Below are 19441 nucleotides of genomic sequence, written 5' to 3'. Positions count from 1 at the left end.
CAGATGGTTAAGCATCTGACTCTTGATTTCAGTTCAGGTCATGATCTTAGCGTGTGAGATCAATCCCCACATCTGGCTCCACACTCAGCATGGAGTCGGCTTGAGGGTCTCCCTCTCTCCCTGCCTGCCCCCACCCCCAGATGGTATGCACACTCTCACAAACAAAATGGTATAGCCAAGAGGGATTTATCCCAGTATGGTTGGTTTAACATCCAAAAATCAAGGAATGTAACACACCATACTAATAAATGACAAAAATCATATGATCATCTCAACAGACAGAAGAAAAGGACATGACAAAATCCAACACCCTTTCATAATGAGAATGCTCAAATAAAATTAGGACATTTTCCCAATCTGAATAAAGGTGTCTGCAAAAAACACATATCCAATATCATAGGTCACAGTAAAAGACTGAATGCTTTCCCCCTAAAATCAAAAACAAGGATGTCCACTACTGCCACTTCTTTTCAACATTACATAGAGCTTCTAGCTAGGGAAATTAGTCAAAAATAAAGAAATAAAAAGCACCTATATTGGAAAGTAATGAGTAAGAGTCATCTCGATTAGTGAGACATAACCTCCTAAAGAATCCACTAAAACCTATTAACACTAACAGAGTTCCATTAGGTTGCAGGATACAAGATCAATATATAAAAATCAACTGAACTTCTATTCACTAGCAATAAACATTCCAAAAATGAAATAGAAAAACAACTCCACTTACAGAGACATTAAAGGATAAAATATGGGGCACCTGGGTAGCTCAGTTGGTTAAGCATCCCCCTTCAGCTTGTGTATGATCTCAGGGTCCTGGGATCAAGCCCCACATCTGGCTCCCTGCTCAGTGGGGAGTCTACTGCTCCATCTACTCCCCCTTGCTCATGCTCTGTCTCCCTCTCAAACAAATAAACATAATCTTAAAAAAAAAAAAAGGAAGAAAGAAAAGAAAAAGAATAAAATACTAAGAGGGGGGCGCCTGGGTGGCTCAGTCGGTTAAGCGTCTCATTCTTGATCTTGATCAAACATCATGAGTTTGAGCCCTGCATTGAGCTCCACGATAGGCGTGGAGCCTGCTTAAAAATAAAATTAGATTAAATTCTTTAAAAAATAAAGAATAAAATACTTAGGTATAAATTTAATAAAAATAGTGCTTGATTTTGTTGAGAAAAAGAAAATCTTTAAAAATAAAAAACATCTCATGTTCATGAAGAAGATTTAATATTAAGATGGCAAAACTCTCCAAATTGACCTACATGGTCTCTGCAATCCCAGTCTAAATCCCAGATGATTTTTGTAGAAACTGGTAAGTGAATCCTAAAATTCTTAAGAAAATCCAAGGAACAAAATGCCAAAATAATCTTGAAAAAAAACAAAGCTAGAGGACCCCTACTTCTCAATTTCAAATCTTACTACAAAGCTACAGTAGTCCATATTCAAGACTACATAGTACTGCCATAAGGATAAGCATACAGGTCAAGGGAATAAAATTAAAAGTCCAGAAATAAACCCATTCACAGTCAACTGACTTTTGACAAGAGTGACAATTTGATGAGGAAAGAAAAACCATTTCAACAAATGATGCTGGAAAACCGAATAGCTATATGCAAAAAAATGAAGTTGGACCCCTACTTCATACAGTATGCAGGAGCCTAAGACATACTGTTCTTAGACAGGGTCTTGAGTGGCACAGTCAGTTGAGTGTATGACTCTTGGTTTCAGCTCAGGTCATGATCTTGGTTCCTGAGATTGAGTCCTCCATTAGGCTCCACCCTTAGCACAGAGTCCACTTGGGATTCTCTTTCCCTCTCCCTGTCCCTCCCACTTGCGCACTCTTTCTAAAATAAATTAACAGACATTAAAAAAAAAAAAAAACCCTCTAAGAGAAAGCCGTAGGAGTAAATCTTCACGACCTTCCTTTAAACAAAGACTTCTTAGATCTGATACCAAAGGACAAGTGACAAAAGAAAAAAATAGATTAGACTTCATATAAATTAAATACTTTGTGTTGCAAGTGTTACCATCAAATGACAATCATAAGAATGAAAGAAAATATTTGTAAATCATATATATTATTGTATCCAGAATATGTAAAGAATACTCATCAATAAAAAAAAAATCACTTGATTAAAAAATATACAAAGGATAGGACACCTGGGTGGCTCAGCAGTTGAGCGTCCACCTTTGGCTGAGGGCATGATCTCCAGTCCAAGGATCGAGTCCCACATCAGGCTTCCTTCCTGCCTATGTCTCTGCCTCTCTGTGTGTCTCTCATGCATAAATAAATAAATAATTCTTTTTAAAAAAATTTACATAGGATTTGAATAGACATCCCCCCAAGAATATACAAATAACCTATAAGCACTTGAAAAGATGCTCAACATCGTTCATCATTAAAGAAATGCAAATCAAAACCACAGTGACTTACCACTTAACATCCACTAGGATGGCTACATTCAAAAACAAATAACAGGGATCCCTGGGTGGCACAGCGGTTTAGCACCTGCCTTTGGCCCAGGGCGCGATCCTGGAGACCCGGGATCGAATCCCACATCAGGCTCCCGGTGCATGGAGCCTGCTTCTCCCTCTGCCTATGTCTCTGCCTCTCTCTCTCTCTCTCTCTCTATCATAAATAAATAAAAATTTAAAAAAAAAATTAAAAAAAAACAAATAACAATTGTGGGTGATACTGTAGAGAAAGGGAAACCATCATACACCAGTAAGATATAAAATAGTGCAGCCACTTGAAAAAGTCTAGCAGTTCCTCAAAAGTTTAAACAGAGAATTAATTATCTTATGACCTAGTAATTCCATTCCCAGATATATACCTGAAAGAAATAAGATAGGGACACCTAGATGACTTAGAAGTTGAGCGTCTGCCTTTGGCTCAGGTCCTAATCCCAGGATCCGGGATCGAGTCCCGCATCAGGCTCCTTGCAGGGAGCCCATTTCTCCCTCTGCCAGTCTCTGCCTCTCTCTGTGTCTCTCATGAATAAATAAATAAAAATTTAAAAGAGAGAGAGAGAGAGAGAGAGAGAGAGAGAAGATATCCAGATATCCAGGGCACCAGAGTGGTTCAGTTGGTTAAGTGTCTGCCTTCAGCTCAGGTCATGATCCCAGGGTCCCAGGATCAAGTTCCACACTGGGTGGGAGCAGAGAGCAGGGAGCATTGCTCAGCAAAGAGTCTGCTTCTCCCTCTGCCCTTTCCCCCTGCTTGCGATCTCTCTCACTCTCTCTCTCAAATAAATAAAGTCTTAGAAAAGAAAAGAAAAGAAAAGAAAAGAAAAGAAAAGAAAAGAAAAGAAAAGAAAAGAAAAGATCCACACAAAACTTGCACATAAATATTCACTGTAGTATTATTCCTAATAGTCAGCCTTTGGATTGTAGAAACAACTCAAATGTCCATCAACTGTTGAACAGATAAATATTATTTGACAATAAAAAAGAATGAAGGGGCACCTGGGTGGCTCAGTGATTGAGCATCTGCCTTTGGCTCAGGGCATGATCTAGGGTCCTGGGATAGAGTCTCATATCAGGCTCCCTGTGAGGAGCCTGCTTCTCCCTCTGCCTATGTCTCTGCCTATGTCTCTCATGAATAAATAAATAATATCTTTTTAATTAAATAAATAAAAAAGAATGATGTACTGATATATGCTATGACATGGATGAAAGTTTAAAATAACTGTGCTAAGTAAAGCATTATTCACAATAGCCAAGATATAGAAGCAACCCAAGTGTTCATCCACAGATGAATGGATAAAAAAGATGTGGTACCTATACACAATGGAATATTACCCGGCCATAAAAAAAAAAATGCAGTCTTGTCCTTTGCAACAACATGGATGGACCTAGAGGATATAATGCTAAGTTAAATAAGTCAATCAGAGAAAGACAAATACTATATAATTTCAGTCATATGTGGAATTTAAGAAGCAAAACAAAGAGACAAACCAAAAAACAGATTCACATACAGAGAACTGGTGGTTGCCAGAGGGGAAGCAGGTGGGAAGATGGGTGAAATACATAAAGAGAATTAAGAATACACTTATTGGGGCAGCCCAGGTGGCTCAGCGGTTTAGCGCCGCCTTTAGCCCAGGGCGTTATCCTGGAGACCCAGGATCGAGTCCTACATGGAACCTGCTTCTCCCTCTGCCTGTGTCTCTGCCTCTGTCTCTCTCTCTGAGTCTCTCATGAATAAATAAAATCTTAAAAAAAAAAAAAAAAAGAATACACTTATTGGGATGAGCACTGAGAACTGTACAGTTGTTGAATCATTATACTGTATTTCTGAAACCAATATAACACTGTATGTTAATTCTACTTCAATTTTTGAAAAAACAATTATGCCAAGTGAAAGAAACCAGTAACAAGTTATGATTCCATTTATATGAAATGTCTAGAATAGACAAATTCACAGAGACAGATAGTAGATTAGTGGTTTCCAAGGGGATGAGAGATAGAGAAATGAAAAATGACTACCAATAGGTAGGATAATGAAAAGTTCTCCAACTCTTTTCTAGGGTAATGAAATGTTCTAAAATTAAATAGTGGTGATGGTTGTACAACTCTGTGATTATACTAAAAACCAATAAATTGTACATTTTATTTTTTTCCCTTCCTCTAAAATGTACATTTTTAAAGGCTGAATTTGAAGGTATCTGAATGCTATTTCAATAAAGGTATTATAAAATATTATATATGTGATTTCATTTACATGTGGAATCTAAAAAAGCCAAATGCATGAAGCACAAAACAGAAAAGTGACTGCCAGCGGCTAGGGGATGGGGAAAAATGAGACATTGGTCAAAGAGTGCAAACTTCCAGTAGCATAATATCATAGTGACTATAGTTAATGATACTGTATCATATACTTCAAAGTTGCTATGACAGTAAGTTTTAAATGTTCTCACCATAACCACAACAAAATGGTAATTATGTGAAGTGAAGAATGTGCTATCTTTATTGTGGTAAACATTTCACAATATATACATGTGTCAAATGATCACCCTTAACACCTTAAACTTATGCAATGCTATACGTCAATTATGTCTCAATAAAGCTGGAGAAAAAAAGACATACTATATGATACTATTTATATAAAGTTCAAAAACAGCCAGGATTAATTTATGATATTAAAAGTAAGAGAGTGGCTAATTTTAGGTGGGAGACAGGAGGTAATGAATGGGAGGAGGCACAAGGTACACAGGTGACAGCAATGTTTTATTTCTTTGGTAATGATCACTTTGTGATTCTTCATAGAGCTATACAATTATGATCTATGCACTTTTCTGTACATAATTTTAAGATTTTTTTAAAAAGAAACATGGTTTTTATTTTTAAAAATTTTACTTGACAATATACTAAGACACTTTAAAATAAAAAAAAAAATAGCTCTTTAGGGGCACCTGTGTGGTTCAGTCAGTTAAGCATATGCCTTGGGCTCAGGTCATGATCCTAGGGTCCTAGAATCGATCTCACATCAGGCTCCCTGCTCAACAGGGAGTCTGCTTCTCTCTATACCCCTAACCCCTGCTTGTGATCTCTCTCTAATAAATCTCTAAAAGAAAAAACAGATCTTCTCAAGGACAATATTCATTGCAACAACAGGAAAAAATAACTATTGTTAATATGAAAGGATAAATTAACTGTAATAGATATTAGCAATAATGAGCTTCACTAAGGATCTAAGTTAAAAACAAAGGGGAAAATGAACAGAGTTTGTGTCAGATGATATCGGCTCAACATTTCTCCATGTCCACGTAGACATTATTTAGAAATTTCATGGGGATCTTATGAGAAAGAAGAGAAATTGTGGAAAGTGCCTCCCTCACACATAAAATAAACACTAAACGTCTATCAAATGTTTGTTTACTTCCCTTCACGCCAACTCTTTCAATAACCCATACTGTTTCTAAAAATGTGGGTATATTTTCCACTTCTCAGGACGTCCTTCATTCCAACTTCTACTTTATTTGGCCTCAAGTCACTCATTCTAACACCAAACTTGAGACTCATCCAATCCTACCACCATCTAAGTCTTCTATAACAGAATTTTCCTGCCTTCCCACTGCAGCACAGATCAACCTAAAAGACATAAATCCTACTTTTACCCACAATAATTAAACTTGCTAAATATATCCCAGACATTTCTTCTTTTTTATATAGCTATGATATGTAAATCATTCAGATTTGTCTGCAAAATAATTTTTAAAGCTATTTAGAGATTTTTACCAACAATGGACTTTTAAAATAAAGTCTGAACTACATTTCATTATTGGGAATAAATATTAACTACCACTTCTCTTTTTTCTTTAATACTTTATTAGCTTTAAATTTTCGGCCTAAAAGATTCTAGTTAAAGATGAACCTTTATAGGGATGCCTGGGTGACTTAGTGGCTGAACATTCAGCTCAGGGTGGGATGCCAGGATCTGTGATCGAGTCCCGCACTGGGCTCCTTGCAGGAAGCCTGCTTCTCCCACTGCCTAAGTCTCTGCCTTTCTCTCTCTGTAACTCTCATGAATAAATAAATAAAATCATATTTTAAAAAAAATGAACCTTTATAAATTAAATTTTTTGTGTTTTCACAAGTCACATATTTAATAAAGAAATTAAATGCTGAGACTTTAGTACCAAGGAGCCCCTTTTCTTCTAGTCACGAAAAGGTAAAGGTTCATTGTAGCGCAAAGCCAACAGCTATTCTTTCAGGCAGGGACTTCAGAAGAAAATGTAAAGAAAAAGAATGCCACACATTAATATTAGCACTTAAGGCCAGCAGAAAGGGATGAATGGTGAAAATGGATACAAAATAATACTTACAGCCTCAAACTGCAAATGGCTATCCTTTAAGAAATTTCGAATTTTGTCTTTGGGTAAAATACTGAATCGAAATCGAAGAAGATCCATTTCTTGTTGAATGAACCAGCGTCTAAGATCCTCACTGAAATGGAGACAGGGAAATGGTAAGTATAAATGAAAACCCCAATGGTTATTTTAAAAGCCCACTGACAGAATCCCTGGGTGGCTCAGAGGTTTGGCGCCTGCCTTTGGCCCAGGGCATGATCCTGAAGTCCTGGGATTGAGTCCCACATCGGGCTCCCTGCATGGAGTCTGCTTCTCCCTCTGCCTGTGTCTCTGCCTCTCTCTCTCTGTGTGTCTCTTATGAATAAATAAAATCTTTAAAAAAATAAATAAATAAAAGCTCACTGATTATTAAATCCAAAAAATTTTTATGAAGTAAAATTCACACACAAGCAAGATGCCAACAGACAGAAGTTAAAAGCATACAAGTCCTCTATTATGATAAAGAGTATAGCCACATACCACAATCTTCCAGGGATGTGCTTAACATGGGGAAGGATATTATGAATATAAAATTAAAAGAATTAAATACAGAATACCTTGAGTCTAGCTGATCATCAAATAATATAAAAGAAAATAGTTCATGCATTTAAGTGCAAAATAGTCATTTACATCAGAATACAGGATATTCTTTCAGTCTAAGGTGGTTTCACCAATGCCAACTAAACACCAAATTTTTTAAAGATAACTTGATCTCTGAATAGGTTATGATCAGAGCAACTCTGAAAGTAAACTTTGCTTACAGCTTTATAGTTTATAATTCCACAAAATTTAATATGTGCAAGTATACCTCAAATTTTTAAAAGCCAACATATAAACATATTAATTCATAAAATACATAATGGACATTATTGTCACACAAAAACTATACTACTGCATGTAAAATATGATTTAGTTTTTTTTCCAAAGTGACTTTCAGAGATTGTCAGCAATTCATTTACTGCATAAATTACGTAAACTGGACATATGTTTTTACAAAAGAAAAACTCCAAAACCAAACATGGTCAATAATTTCTCAGTTATTATCTTGTGATAGTAAACAATTTCAGGATTCTCATTTGATAAGCCTACTAATAGAAAGAAAGAGGAAAAAAAAAACTTAAAATAAGTATGTTATGCAGCCAAAATTAATACAGAAAAAGAACACAAAGTTTAAAAAAAAAAAAAGGCAACTAACTCCTTCTCCCTCTGGGTGGCACTATATTATAACAAACCAACTAGCAAAAGAAAATATCTTAATCTAATGGGCACTAGCCCATACATCTCAACTCCTAAAAATCTGTACCAAATACAAAGGTATGTTTGAGTCATTCTTTTTTTTTTCTTTTAAGATTTCAATTATTTATTTGAGAGAGAGAGAGAGAGAGAGAGAGAGAAATTGAGCATGAGCACAAGCAGGGGGAGTAGCAGGCAGAGAGAAAAACTAGACTCCCCACTGAGCAGGGAGCCCAATGTGGAACTGGATCCCAGCACCCTGAGATCATGACCTGAGCCAAAGGTAGATGCTCAATTGACTGAGCCACCCAGGCATCCCTGAGTCTTTATTTCTTATAAATAGTGACACTTTTTTTGTTTTCTGGGAAAGCAAAAGCCCTTCTTACTGAAATCCCCTCCAATTTCAAATCCCAAAGGAAAAAGCTGTCCCATGAAGCTAACAAGTGTTTCAACAGGTAAATTTTACAACAGTATTTTTTTCAATATTTTTCAGTAAACAACTGGCTTCAAACAATTCACTATAGCAGTGTTCAATCATGAATCGCCAGTTTCTGATGTTATTCTGGGTTTTTCTATGGTCAGTACAATATATGTCAGCTTCCCATGTACCAATTTATAACCCAAGATATCAGATTCGACTGTGAGACTGTAAATGTGTACTCACGACTGGCAATAAGCAAGGCGTAAAATGAAGTGAGAAATATGATCTTTTCTTCGTGGTTCATACTCATCTTCTAAGCTTTCCTTAAGAATAATGGCACATGAATAAAATAAATGCATTAGAATGGTAACAAGTATATAAAGAAATAGAGATAGCATAAGCCAATGGTAAAGTAAAAGTTTCAAAAACAAATTTCATAAATATGCCCTCCAAGGTAATCACCATTTTACTTGTTAGCCATTAAGTGAAAATGAAAACTGAACTGATCTCAACAAAACCCCCTGGGTTTGGACTCTACTCTTTTCTTCCTATCAACCCCTCTCTTAACTTCCTTTCTTACCCAGCCTATACCCAGGTTTCTCATCTCTTCAAACACCCCTTGCATCAACCTTCAACTGCTTTCATTTAACCATCTGGCAAAAACCTAGATTTTAAATAAATCTACCGCTACACTCTACAGATCTATTCCCAAAATACTGAGAACCTCTTGGGGAATAAAATACACAATTACTGAGAATTTGGAATATTAAAATTCACAACCTCTAACATGTACAAGCACCAAGTGCTTATTTAAGTTCAACACAGTAAGAGTGAGCAGTCTTGAGCACTTACGAGGTACCAGGCACTATTATAACCATTTTTAATCTTATTAACCCATTTAATCCTTTAAAAAAAATCTGAGGTAAGTACTACTATATCCCTATTTTAAAGATGAGGAAACTGAGGCACAGGGATGTTATATAATTTTTCCAGGGTCACAATGCTTATAAGCAATAGAAAAGGGTTTTGACACATAATCATGTTTCCTCACTCTTAGAAAAGCTGTTTCAGTCTTCAATTGTTAAGCTAAGCTCCCTACCACACCACCTTCCTGTTCTCTCTCAACAGATAACTTCATCTAGTTTACAGAAAATAAAGGCCACCAGGCCAACTTCTTCAGCTCCAAGCTTCTGCATCCACACTGTACTAGTGTCCCTTCCATCTCTGTGGACAAAAGATCTCTCCCTCCTCCTACATCAGCTAATCCCTAAACCTAAGCCATGAAATCCACCTGCTCTTGCCTCCTAAGTACCTTGATTTATCAAATGCTCTCTCAAATTATCTTGAAATTCTGCTCCTCTTCTCTCTTCTAGGTTCTTCTCTCTCTCCGTCACTCAGTTTATAAGCATGTTCAAGTATCTCCCATCATGTTTGTAGGCCTTCTCTTTTCCCTATAAATTCTTCTATATTCAGATCTATTTCTCCTCTCTTTTCAGCTAGCCATCTTACAAGAGTACATATTCTGTACCCACCTCTCTCCTCCAAACACTGCCATCATTTTGGCTTCTGCCTCCGTCTACAAGGCTCCATCAAGCTGGATTTATCAAGCTGATAAATCCAATGGTTTCTGTACCATTCATCTTACATGGTCCTAAGCTTCTGAAATATGTAGTTAAAGGTACCACCATCATGGAAACAAAATGTCCAGATTTGAATCTTGGCTCTGCCACTTATCGTCCTATAAGCCTGGGTCAGTTACGTAGCTTATCAGTAACTCCATTCTCTTATCTATAAAATAGTGGTGACAATTGTACCTGCCTCATAAGACTATTAACTGGATTACATGGGTTAATATATGTAATATGCTTAGAATGAACTCTGGGATACAATAAGTAGAATAAGAATGCTTCCTCTTGTTATTTCTATGGTATTGGAATTTATATCACGATCATTATGATGTCAGCTCCAGCCCTCCTTGGCTACCATGACACTATCATCCCTGCTGATCTACCTCTCTGGCAATTCCTTCTCAATCTCCTTCCTAGACTCCCCCAAATCTACTTCACTTCAAATATTGGTATTCTTCACATCCTGTCCATCATCATCTTCTCATTCAAATATTTTCCTCCTCCTGATACCAACCTTCCTCTTTAATCTATATTCCCACTCCAGGTGTCTCCTAAATCTAACCTGCACGTATACCCAACTATCCACTAAGCATTTCCACGAGCACCTCCAATTCATGTTTAGAACTCAACATCTTCCTTCTAAGACTTGCTTCTCTTTCTGTATATATCACCTCTCAAACTACTATCACCTTCCACCTACTTGTCCTAACCAAAACCTGGGAGTCATTCCTAATTCTCCTCTCCCTGCAATGTCACTAGAATCTGTTCATTTGACCTTCATAATATCTCTTAATATCAGTCCTCTTCTCCCCATTCAATTCACTCTCATTATTTCCAGGTTACCTGTTTTTCCTCCTACCAGATATGGCCCATTCAATCTGCTGTTGGCAGTCATCTTCCTAAAATAAAAATCTGATCACATCTATCAGATTCAGTTCCAGCACTAGCAAGAACTGGGATGTCTTCCCAAACCTCCCCAATGTGAGCTGGGTAATCCTCTGTGCTCTTGAAGTTCCTAGGGCATCCCTCATGTTGTGGTGCACAGGGTACATCTGGCAATGTCTACAGATATCTATTGGACAGAAGCCAGAGACACTACTGAGCATCTCCCTGCACCAAGGAATTATCAGGCCCAAATGTCAATAATCCCAAGGTCAAAAAACCCTGCTGTATTATGATCATCTGACTACATGTCAATCACCCCTAGTGGGCTGCAGATATATCTTCAGGCAGAGTCTATGCTATATTAGTCTTTTTTAAAGCCCTGGGCCTAATCCAAGATCTTTTCCACAACCAAGACTCACTACAGAAATATATACAAACTGAAGAACATTTCTTTCCCGCTTTTACTTACTCTGAAGGAAAACTTGAGCCTTCTGATCTCATTCTCCAACTTACTTTGGTATGGCTCAATTCCTTTCACATAGCTTACACCAAGATTTTCAACTGCTTTTAGCACTAGAAAATATTATAAAAAGAGAAGAGAAAATGTATGAATGCAAGGTAATTTTTAAAAACTAGGTCCCAAGACAAATGAATGGCAATTCCATAATTACTTGTTTTTAAAAGATGACAAGTTGTAACACCTTTATTTTCTGTAAGTACATTATACAAATTACATAAATTTATAAGAAGATAATCTCCATCCATGTGCAGAAAATATCCATGTCCCATAACATAATCTAATACCAGGGATTCTCAAGCAGAGGGAGAGGGATGGGGGATAATTACTCTGGTACTGAGCCACCACTGTCAAGGAATTCATGTGTGCTGGCATGAAAAAAAAATTAAGCACCCTTGTTTGCATCCCTAACGTTGTTTGTCAGTTTGCTTCACTGACTCAGCATAGACTCCTCAGAAAAAATAGCCCTTCCTTTACTGATGAAGTAGAGAAGAAGACAGAATAGTAAAGAAGCAAAGCCCTCCCATGTACTAAATGAACTGCCCTGAACAGAGGCACATATCTTTCAAAGGTTTCCAAAGTACCTTTTCAATCCTTCCTCAGAAGAATTCTACTTCCATCAATATGAAAAGCATTTTGATAATTCAACAATGAAAAACATCTAAAATGAATCCTGAACATAAACCCATGCCCCACAGGTACATCATGATGGTATCCCAAACTAAACTAATTCTCTCCCCTTCAGTCCTACTCCTCTTCCTGCCATCCCATCTCCACTAGCACAGGTTCTAAGCACCAGGTCATCCCAACTGAAGTTTCAGCCACTCCCACCTGCCCCTCCACTCCTCACATCCAAATAATCACCAACTCCTCTCAGGAACACCTCCTCAGTATCCTGTAAATCACTCCCTTCCTATTCCTGACACCATTACTGCCTTAATTCAGGCCCTCATCATCTCACCCCATAAATGCCAAACTCAAAGGGCACTTTTCAATCATCATCTTAATCTATGAAGCATCTGACACTGCTAAGCTTCCTAAAACCCCTTTCTCTCCTGTCTTCACTCTTTCACTCCACAGGCACTGAGTGCTCTCTTTCTGTATTAGCAGGTGCCACTCTACTCCTCTAAAAGTGACTAATATTAGCTCACTTTACCTTCTGATTTTCCCACCAGGATATCCTGGAACATAAACTCAGAAGACACTGCTACTATTTCTGCTTCAGTTCACACCCAGTTTCTTTCTTTCTTACACTAGCACACAGAGGATAAGCAGGCCAGCAGTACAAGTGCCACATCCTCCTTACACACCGATATTACACCATTAGCTTGGCACAAAATGCCCTTGGTTATCCATTCTTCTCCACCTATCCTGAACTTGTCACTGTTCCCTCAAATATACATTCTCTCATGCCTCCAAGCCTTTGTATAGTCCATTATCTCAGCTTGAAAAAAAATCTTTTACTTTTCTTTTGAGAAATTTCTACTCTTCCTTCCAAGTCCAGACTACATTTTAACTTCTTTTTTTTCTTTTTTTTAACTTCTTTTTTTTCATTTCAACTTCTCTAAGCAGTCTTAATCACTCTCACCTGTTTCAAGAACACTACTATTTACCTCCAGTAAGACATTTAAAATACTAAATTATGATTATTACGTTGGATGTCTGTATCTATGTACTAGAACACAGCTTCAACAAATATGAGAATTACATTATTCATCTGAAAATCCCCACCCAACCTAGGGGGTATAGTGCCACTCAATAAACATACACTGTGCAGTAAATAAAAAGCAAGCCCTCAATAAATATTTCTTGAATTAACTGAAGGAAATAAATTACCCTCATTCATTCCACAAAATGTGTAAGTGAAGTTAAGAATATATAAACGCTAATTCAAATATCACTCACATTTAACTCTATCGATAGCCAAGCTTTCAAACTCAATCAAAGATATGTTTTCAGAAGGTGGCTCCAAGTAAAACTGAAGGCTGTGAGGGTAGGAAGCCTTCCGTTGGTCACCTCCCAACCTCAGTTTTTTGCGCATTCCCCCTGAAAACTGCATCTCATTCCCCTGGAAGGAAACATAAAATGGTTAAAATGATGGCAAGTGGGGTTGACCACAAAAAAAAAGTGCAAAAAGAAACTTCACATATACAGAAAAAGAAAAAAAAAAAAACTAAAGGTCATGCATAAAATGTTAACAGTGATTATCCCTGGGTAATCTGTCTTTCTGCCTTTTCCAGATTTTCTACACCGGACCTGGCACAGTTCCGTAATGAGAGTGGGGGGAGGTGTATGCAGGTGGTAGCCATAACTTGCAGCGACAGCAAAGTCAGGCTATGTTACCTGTTCACTGTAAGTCTATGTGCCACCGCCCTTAGAGCTCTGCGGTCCCGAGAGTTAAGGTGGGATTTAACACGGGTTGCAATCCTGAATGTGGAAGAAAGCGCGGCAGGTCCTGGCTTTGCAGAGACTGAATGGACCGGGCCCAGTTACTTCCTACCTCAGAACCCTGGGAAACAGAACACGTCTAATCCAGTCTTTCCGGGCTTGTAGGAAAGCATCCACAAGCCCCTTATAAAAATCACCCGCCTCCATCCTAACCGAGCCCTTCTCAGGCGAAGCTTCTCTCCCCTCAACTCGCTGGCACCGGTGTCTGCCCCCAACCTACCAACCCCCAGTACCTTCACCCCACCATGTCATCCTTCGGCTCTCACCGCCCGCAAAGTGCTCTCCCTTCTTTCCCCACTTGGAAGCCTCAACACCAAGATTACTGTCCGTCCTAGAGCCGCAGGAGATCCTCTTACCTGCAATCACACCAAATACGAAAACACCACAAACCCCAACAGCCGCTTTCCTCAGATGGCGGGAGAGTTCGTATGGGACCGGAAACGGAAGTGACGAGCTACAGCGTCCCTTCGCACGTCCCGCCCACCCAGCGCGCGCCCTGCGCATGCTCCGTGCGGGGGCCCCCGGATTCCCGCGGGCTTGCCGCCCGCTTTGCCGGCCTAGCGTTTCTTAAACTCGGTGGTTTGTGTTTCCAGATTGCAAGCTGTACCTCCTGTACGTGCAACCGGGAGCTTTTGACGAGTGACACTGGGAAGGCTAGCGGTGGAAATTCCCACGCTCCCAAGAGCTTGGCGCCTTAACCCACCGGGTAGACCGATCGCTCTGGCGCTGGAGGAGGATGCCGCAATGGGCGATGGCTGAGCTCCCTTCTCACCTATTGGGGGGCTCTGTCCTCCCTTGTTTAATCTTTTCTGCGACCCTATAAGGTGGGTTGTATTACTCCCGTTTTAGAGAAGAGAAAATGATGAACGTTAGTTTGTCCATCTATGCACAGCACGTTCTGTGTTTTTTGTTTTTTGTTTTTCCTACGGGACGGCAAGCACCGTAAAGACAGATTCGACCTTCTTGGGTTCCCCACCCCCACCCTCACCCCCACCCCACGCCTCGCGCTTAGTAAGCGCCTCGCAAAATGGCTGGAGCTAGGATGAATGCACACACGCAGATCGCGCTCCGGGACCTGCAGAAATTTGAAGAGATCAGGCTCAGAGGGAAGAAGTAGGGGTCCATCGGAAGCAAGCGGTGGGTCAGAGCCACACCAACTCTCCAAATGAGATCTGTAGGGCTTTCGGGAGCTCGAAATAAGCTTCACTTGTGGCCTCTAGGAGGCGTGCCTCACTAAAGTGGCTGAAGAAAGATCTGGTGATCATTGCAGGTGAAGAGCGCTTTGAAAGGAAACGTCCAGATTTTTAGAAATGCAAAGTATATGGAAACAATACCGAACTTCAAAGCACCTGCCCATCGTGGATCAAACTGCGGCTAGCCCTGACTTTGTATCAGGGCGTGTTCTAAGTGATTTCTGCATCAATTCATCAATTCTCATAACTGTATGAGATAGGTTATATTATTAACCCATTTTACAGATAAGGAAACCACAGAAAAGGGCAAGAAGTTAAGTTACTTCAAAGATCGTATAAATGACAGGGCCAGGTTCAAAGTGAGGGAGACTCCAAGCACCACAGTGCTAACTAGCATACGGTACTAATTCCACGTTTTGACAGCAGTGCCTCACTTTAATTCTTTCCTCTCTGTATCAGACAACATAATTAACATAACCTGATACAAAGAAGACACCTGAAAACATGAGAACTGCCTGAAAAACCTAGAGCACAGACGATAGGAACATTTACGTCAATATTTATCTGATCTCTGGATAGGAAATTAATGTAAATAAAGTACAAAGAAATCTAAAGATTTGACTATAAAAATGTAAAATCGGGCATCTTAAACAAATCACAAAATTTTTTGCAGTCATCAAACTAGGGGAAAATGTACGATGACTAATACCATCAAAATGTAAAGAGCTTAAGTAAATTAGAAAAAAAATGCTGACAAAAACTGAAAAGTGGGAAAAGAACAGCAACAACTCCTAACCAATCATGAAATATGAAAAAGTGTTTGTTACTGACAGCAAAGAAATTATCCCCTACAAAATTGGCAAAGATTTTACAATGAAAATACTCAGTGCTGGGCAAAGTCCAGTACAATGAGCTCACATAGGAATTGTTGCGGTACAACAAGTCTGGAGTACGATATAGTAATGTGTATTATAAGCCCTAAAAGAATTCATACAGTTTAACTTAGATGAATCTGTTCAGAAATGGACACAAAAATTTGTGTTCGAGAAACTTCATTAAACCACTATAATAGTGAAAACCCAGAAAAAAAAGAATGAATAATAGTATAGTCCTATTACGAGACATTATGCAACCACTCAAAATACGTGTTTTTGAAGACTATTGACTTGGGAAAATGCTCAGGATACTATTAACAGCAAAATACAGAAAACCATACATGCCATAGGAGCCCAATCTTGTAAAAACATTACCTAATTGACAAGTCATTTTTCTTAAAGGTTTATTTATTCACAAGACACACACACATAGGCAGAGGGAGAAGCCGGCTGCATTCAGGTAGCCCGATGTGGGACTCAATCCCAGGACTCCGTGATCACACCCTGAGCCAAAGGTAAGCGCTCAACAGCAGAGCCACCCAGGCGATCCAACAAGTCATTTTTAAACTACTTTTCCCTAGTAAATCAAATTTTAGAAATTTTGGAAAATGTCAAAAAGAAAATCCACCTATGATGCGGCAATCTGCTTATACTGTCACCCAGGGACAGACACTGTTAACATTTTGTTTTAAGCAATAAAATTGCATGGTTGTTGAGAATGAATGAATGAAAGTTGCTCTTGCCATACTAGTACATTTTCCTACAATGCTTCTCACTTCCACCAGGGGGCAGCCCTCTGCAACTCCTGCTTCGTACCTCCACTAGTGCACCAACCTCCAACCTACCCCCCCTTACTATCTGGGCAGCCACTCTGAGATACTAGGTGCAAGACAGCCACTCTGAGATATACTTAGTTTTTATTTCACTTAGCTTTATCCTTAGTCCAGTAGTAAAGCATCCCACCTTTAACTTAAATGTCAATACCTCTTTCTCTACAATAGTTAATATCTTTTATAGTTCTTTGGACTGTTAAGGAAATTAGTCTCCTGGGGCATCTGAGTGGCTCAGTGGTTGAGCTCCTGCCTTTTGACTCAGGGCGTGATCCCGGGGTCCTGGAATCCCTGCGAGGGCCTGCTTCTCCCTCTGCCTGTGTCTCTGCCTCTCCTCTCTTTGTGTCTCTCATGAATAAATGAATAAAATCTTAAAAAAAAAAAAAGTCTCCTACAAACAAACATGTTTTACCTTAATGGCAACTAAGCCATTAGCAGTGAGGTAGACTATGGGACATTTTATGGTATTTTTAAGGTTCTGTTTTAATCATTCAAAAACATCTGAAGGCTTTCCACAGCATGGCCCCAAGATTTGATCATCTTATTGCCTACCACTACCCTCCAACATATGCTCTGAACTACTAGCTCTTCCCCAAAAGGCCTTGTACTTACCTACTTTGTGTCTCCAAAAGCCCTAACTAACCAGCCCTGCCGTAAGAATTCTACCCATACTTCAAGTAGTCAACTGCTGCCTTCTTCCATCCTATTGAGCCTTTGCTTATAGGTTGCTCCTCATTTAAACCACCATGATCTCTGTAATTCCATATAGTACAATGAGAATGTGAACCACTGGATGATTTGATGAACACACTGCTCAGAACACTCTCCTTTGGTCACTACCTCACTGTGAAGAGTTTTCTGTATCCAGAGGCAATTATAATACACATCTACACATTTCAGTATGAATAATGCTCAATAATGTTATCCACTTCAGTGACCATATTTGGTAAATCACTGCAAGCTCTTTCATGTATTTATTTCATTTTTTAAAGATGGATTAACACAATGCTCATCCCTGGCAACCAAGATTCACATAAATTATAGACCTCAACCTCATAATCTGGTTATGGAGACTGGAGGTGGAAAAACATATAAACATATAACCTTTATTTCTGCTAGACCTTAAGCATCTGAAAAGCAGAGATCAGTGTGTCATTCATTTTTGTAACCCCAGTATATGGCACTCCAAGGTCCCCAGCAAATATTAATTATACTGAATTAACGTAAAATAGGAAAGATTTATCAAAAGACTGATGGGTTCAGCTTGATATGCAACAGATGGTTTGAATCAAAGGTGGCTCCAAAATATAAAACTTCAAGTCCTCATCTGAAAACTTTATACACATTCCTTCCAGAATGACTTGGCTCCGCGGTTTAGCCTATAATAAGCACAGAGTACCGTCTCTGACGAAATTTCCATGAATCATCACTGCTTAATTCAGTGCCTGCCCTGGACTTTACCCAGCTACAGTCAGGCTATCTCACAGGGCATTCACTCGCAGATGACTCCACAGGTATCAAGAGTTCTGTCCTGTATTGTGTCACACTTAAAACTAAAATTTTAGTTACCATGCTTGGTAAGTCAAAGTGAGTGCCCATTCTTCCCCTGTTCAGGGTGTGCTACCCTAAAAATCAAAGGTGTAGTACATTTCTTTACACAGTGAGGACTCTATAAACTCTAGATCTAGCCAGTTCTGTTTGCCATGGAAAGCAAAGACAGAAGGCATTTCCAGCACCATAGCTGACCCAGAAAATAAGACACAGCTAGGCAACACTGATACCTCCACCCTTTTCATTTCACTGCCCACATCTGGGACATGGCAAGGAAAGAAACTTAAAAGAGCACTTCATTTTCCTCCCTTCAGATTGCCTTTATTCGTCCAGCATCAAAGAGCAAGAGAACCAGAGAAAAAGTATATTCTTAAAGGATAGTAAAGGAAGAAAAGAATACCCTTCCACATATAAGCCTTATCTGATTTGTTTTAGAAATACTAATTCAGTACCTACTAAGTGCTAGGCAATGTTTTCTATGCTGGGGATACAACAGTGATGAGATAGCCAAAAATCCCTGCCTTCATAAACCTTATCTTCTAGTGGGAAAGAGAGACAACAAAATAAGAGAAGTCTACACATGATGATGTTAAATAATAACTACTAAGCAGAAAGAATAAAGCAGAGTAGAAGGATGTAAAATTTGGATGGATGGCACTGGAGAAGGCACTGAAATTTTAGAAAGGGTAGCCAGGAAAGACTAGCTAAGGACATGACAATGAAGCAGAGACCAGAAGAAAATTAGAGATTGAGTCATACGTATCTTTAGGAAAATAGCATTTCAGGCAGATGGATGGCATATCATAGTTCCATAGTATTTAAAACAATGTGATATTGGGACAGGAATAGACAGATCAACCAAAGGAACAGAAAATAGAAACCAGAAATGGACCCACACATATGAAGAAACTTGGTATAGTACACATCCACTATACAACTCGGAGAAAAAAATGGACAATTATAAATGATGCTGGGACAACTGGCTCTCTGTATGAGGAAATACATTTCCTACCTCCCA

General features: G+C 38.9%; 1 protein-coding gene across 3 annotated transcripts in view; it reads right to left on the bottom strand.

The window, feature by feature from the left end:
- PRIM2 (DNA primase subunit 2) overlaps positions 1–14407 on the bottom strand; it is a 302886-nt gene extending 288479 nt beyond the window's left edge. For all 3 annotated transcript variants that reach the window (XM_055330207.1, XM_055330208.1, XM_055330209.1), the window contains exons 1-5: positions 14331–14407; positions 13432–13594; positions 11479–11582; positions 8740–8819; positions 6819–6939 (exon numbers count right to left, since the gene is read on the bottom strand). In XM_055330207.1, coding sequence (XP_055186182.1) covers positions 6819–6939; positions 8740–8819; positions 11479–11582; positions 13432–13585 — 459 coding nt within the window. In that variant the 5' untranslated portion in view covers positions 13586–13594; positions 14331–14407. The remainder of the gene's footprint in view (positions 1–6818; positions 6940–8739; positions 8820–11478; positions 11583–13431; positions 13595–14330) is intronic.
- Positions 14408–19441: the final 5034 nt, after the last annotated feature.

This window comes from Nyctereutes procyonoides, unplaced genomic scaffold (assembly GCF_905146905.1).
Source record: "Nyctereutes procyonoides isolate TBG_1078 unplaced genomic scaffold, NYPRO_anot_genome, whole genome shotgun sequence".
Classification (NCBI taxonomy): domain Eukaryota; kingdom Metazoa; phylum Chordata; class Mammalia; order Carnivora; family Canidae; genus Nyctereutes; species Nyctereutes procyonoides.
The sequence above is the reverse complement of the archived record's forward strand: the minus strand, read 5'-3'. Positions and strand labels throughout refer to the sequence as shown.